The sequence below is a fragment of the Stegastes partitus genome, unplaced genomic scaffold (genome assembly GCF_000690725.1).
Source record: "Stegastes partitus isolate 25-593 unplaced genomic scaffold, Stegastes_partitus-1.0.2 Scaffold1380, whole genome shotgun sequence".
Classification (NCBI taxonomy): Eukaryota; Metazoa; Chordata; class Actinopteri; family Pomacentridae; genus Stegastes; species Stegastes partitus.
In genome coordinates this window covers 111,551-114,375 of record NW_007579111.1, presented here as the reverse complement: position 1 = coordinate 114,375, position 2,825 = coordinate 111,551, and the positions used below count along the sequence as shown (strand labels likewise).

The following is a 2,825-nucleotide window of genomic DNA, read 5'->3' as shown; positions in this document are numbered from 1 at the left end:
AAACATGAAGAGGTTAATTGGTGATTCTAAATTGTCCGTAGGTGTGAATGTGAGTGTGCTTGGTTGTCTGTCTCTAAGTGTAGCCCTGTGATAGACAGGCGACCTGTCCAGGGTGTCCCCTGCCTTCACCCTAAGTCAGCTGGGATAGGCTCCAGCCCAGTCTCTGGTCACATTTCACCACCTGTTGAGGCTCTAACATCAGTAGAACCTGATGTGGTGAAGTTGGACCAGACAAGGTTCTGGTTTAGATATTTAGACTGAATGATGATGTGGATCTGTGTTCTGTCCCATGAATGAGTCCACATTAGTGTGTTGACATGTCAGCGTAGAGAAAAACTGGACCAATGGAAACAAGACAAAAAACACGAAACGACAAACGGCAGAAAAAAAAGAGCCCCTAAAACAGCACACAAGGTGACCGAGCTGTGGTCTGTTGTCGGCACTGAAGGGCCTCACCTGGTTCTGTCTCAGCGTGGGCCCCGAATGAGTGCCGTTGAGTCTGATGAGGACTGGGACATAGAGAGGGACCAGGTGGAGCCACTCTCGTGGTTACACAGGAAACAGGCCGGATCGGAGTTTGATTCCTGAACATTTATCTGACATGACAGAAAATGTCCGGTTTACCAAAATAAATGACGTTTTTTACAAAATTGCAAATGTTTGTGTGTGACGAACGAATGACGACAAAAGAAATAGGACCTGAGTCGAGGTGGTTCCTGACTCCAGACCTCAGACGTCTACAGGTTAAAGTGAAGAGTAGAACATCTTTCCCACCACAGAACACGACCGAATCAGCTCATGTGCTTATGTTTCGCCTCCTGCAGTGCTTCGACGGTATCCATGGTAACGGGTCGTGCAGCTGCCGGCCCGGTCTGACGGGCGTCGCCTGCCACATCTGCTCCGATCCGACCAAACACGGAGAACACTGTGACGAAGGTACCGGCAGAACCCAAATCTAACAGAACCGATCCAGATGAAGCCGCAGAGTCACTGTTTGATCCAGAAAATAAGGTTCTGGTGCTGGTTCTGAGCCTTTCAGCCACAAAACAACAACAACAAGCACAACAACAACAACACAACAACCACGACAAAAACACAACAACAACACAGCAACAAAAACACAACAACACAATAACAACAACACAATAACAATAACAACACAACAACTACGACAAAAACACAGCTACAACAACACAACAACAAAAACACAACAACACAGCAACAACAACACAATAACAACACAACAATAACACAAGAACAGCACAACAACACAACAGCAAAAACACAACAACTACTACAACACAACAACAACAAAATAACAACAACAACAACAGATCTCAAGACTGCATGGTAAGTACCTGATAAGGGTTCTGTTTTCAGCTGGTTCTTAAGGAACCAAACCGAGAAGTCCAGTTTCCTTCGACTGAGGCTCTGAGGGTTGATGACTGAGAATTCACTTGGACATGCGGTTAGCATGCTGTGTAGCTAATGTGGCTAACGTTAGCAGCTAAGTAGCTTGTCCGTTACTCTCTGTGCTCCCATAAACTGCATTTGATCAGCTGAAGCCGTTTGCTCCGTGACTATGATCCTGGTTTAAGTTCTTGACAGTTTCTGTGGCTTTAAATGAGCTGCTGCTGGCCCCGCCCCCTGCTGTTGACCCCGCCCCCTTCAGGAAGAAAGCTGTCTGTCTGAACCCATGTCCTCCCTGTGTGTGTCCTCAGAGTGTCGTTGTGTTCACGGAGTGTGTGACAACCGTCCAGGCAGCCGAGGCGCTTGTCGCAGAGGATCCTGTTTGGATGGATTCTCTGGAGATTTCTGCGATAAGATGGCGACACCTTGCAACTCCGATGGTCTGCTGGAACACTGCCACATCCACGCATACTGCACACACACAGGACTACACACAACGTAAGGAACACATCTACACACAGGACTACACACAATGTAAGAAACACATCTACAGACAGGACTACACACAACGTAAGGAAACAAATTGACAAAATGACAAAAATAATCCCCCAAAAATTAAACATTCCCCAAAATGATCAAAACGATCCAAAGTGTTTCCACCATCGTCAAGAACGACTCGGACCTTGTCTGAAATGACTCGATAGTTGTCTGATTGACGAAAACAACTGTGTCCAAAATTACAACCAACTCCAAAATACTCCCAAAATCATTCAAAAATTCTCCAAAGTAAAAAAACGTATCCAAACTGACTCAAAAACATGTTGAATGTGGCAGAAATTTGTTAACGCTGACTTGAAGCTTATTCAATACGACAAACATTTCTCAGAAATCAACTCAACTGTTGAAAAGGACTTGTGTGAAATAACTCAGACGTGGTCCAGAAGTAACTCAGAAACTGTCCGAAAAGACCTGAAAAGTCCAAACACAGCACTTATTGAAAATGGCTCCACAAAGGTCTACCGTGACTCGAACACTCGTTGCTCAGGAGTCCAACAGAATGGCTGTCAGTTTGGTCAGAAGCTGCTTCGTCGTGGCTTCCATCACTGATTGGCTGACGTCACCTCGTGCACCGTTGCATTCGCTGCTGTGACTCGATGCTCAGAAGCTGTTTGTTCTGCAGGTGTTTGTGCAGAGATGGATACGAAGGCGACGGACACTCGTGTTCCCCCGTCAACCCCTGCAGCCGGACCGACCGGGGAGGCTGCGACGCCAACGTGAGGCCTTTTAATGCTGTTCTAACTCATGTGGTTCATGTTTCTGTGCAACATAAAGTCCTGAGTGCTGAACTACGAAGACAGATCAGTGGGTTATCGAGTTATGTTGAAGCCAGAGTTCTCAGTACCACGAAAGTGGCT

At 46.4% G+C, this 2,825-nt stretch overlaps 1 protein-coding gene across 1 annotated transcript in view; it reads left to right on the top strand.

Moving 5' to 3' along the window:
* Positions 1 to 2,825, top strand: part of stab1 (stabilin 1) — a 53,093-nt gene that overhangs the window by 17,140 nt on the left and 33,128 nt on the right. Inside the window, exons 22-24 of the mRNA XM_008299104.1 lie at positions 825 to 936; positions 1,722 to 1,908; positions 2,591 to 2,684. Of these exons, the coding sequence (XP_008297326.1) occupies positions 825 to 936; positions 1,722 to 1,908; positions 2,591 to 2,684 (393 nt within the window). The remainder of the gene's footprint in view (positions 1 to 824; positions 937 to 1,721; positions 1,909 to 2,590; positions 2,685 to 2,825) is intronic.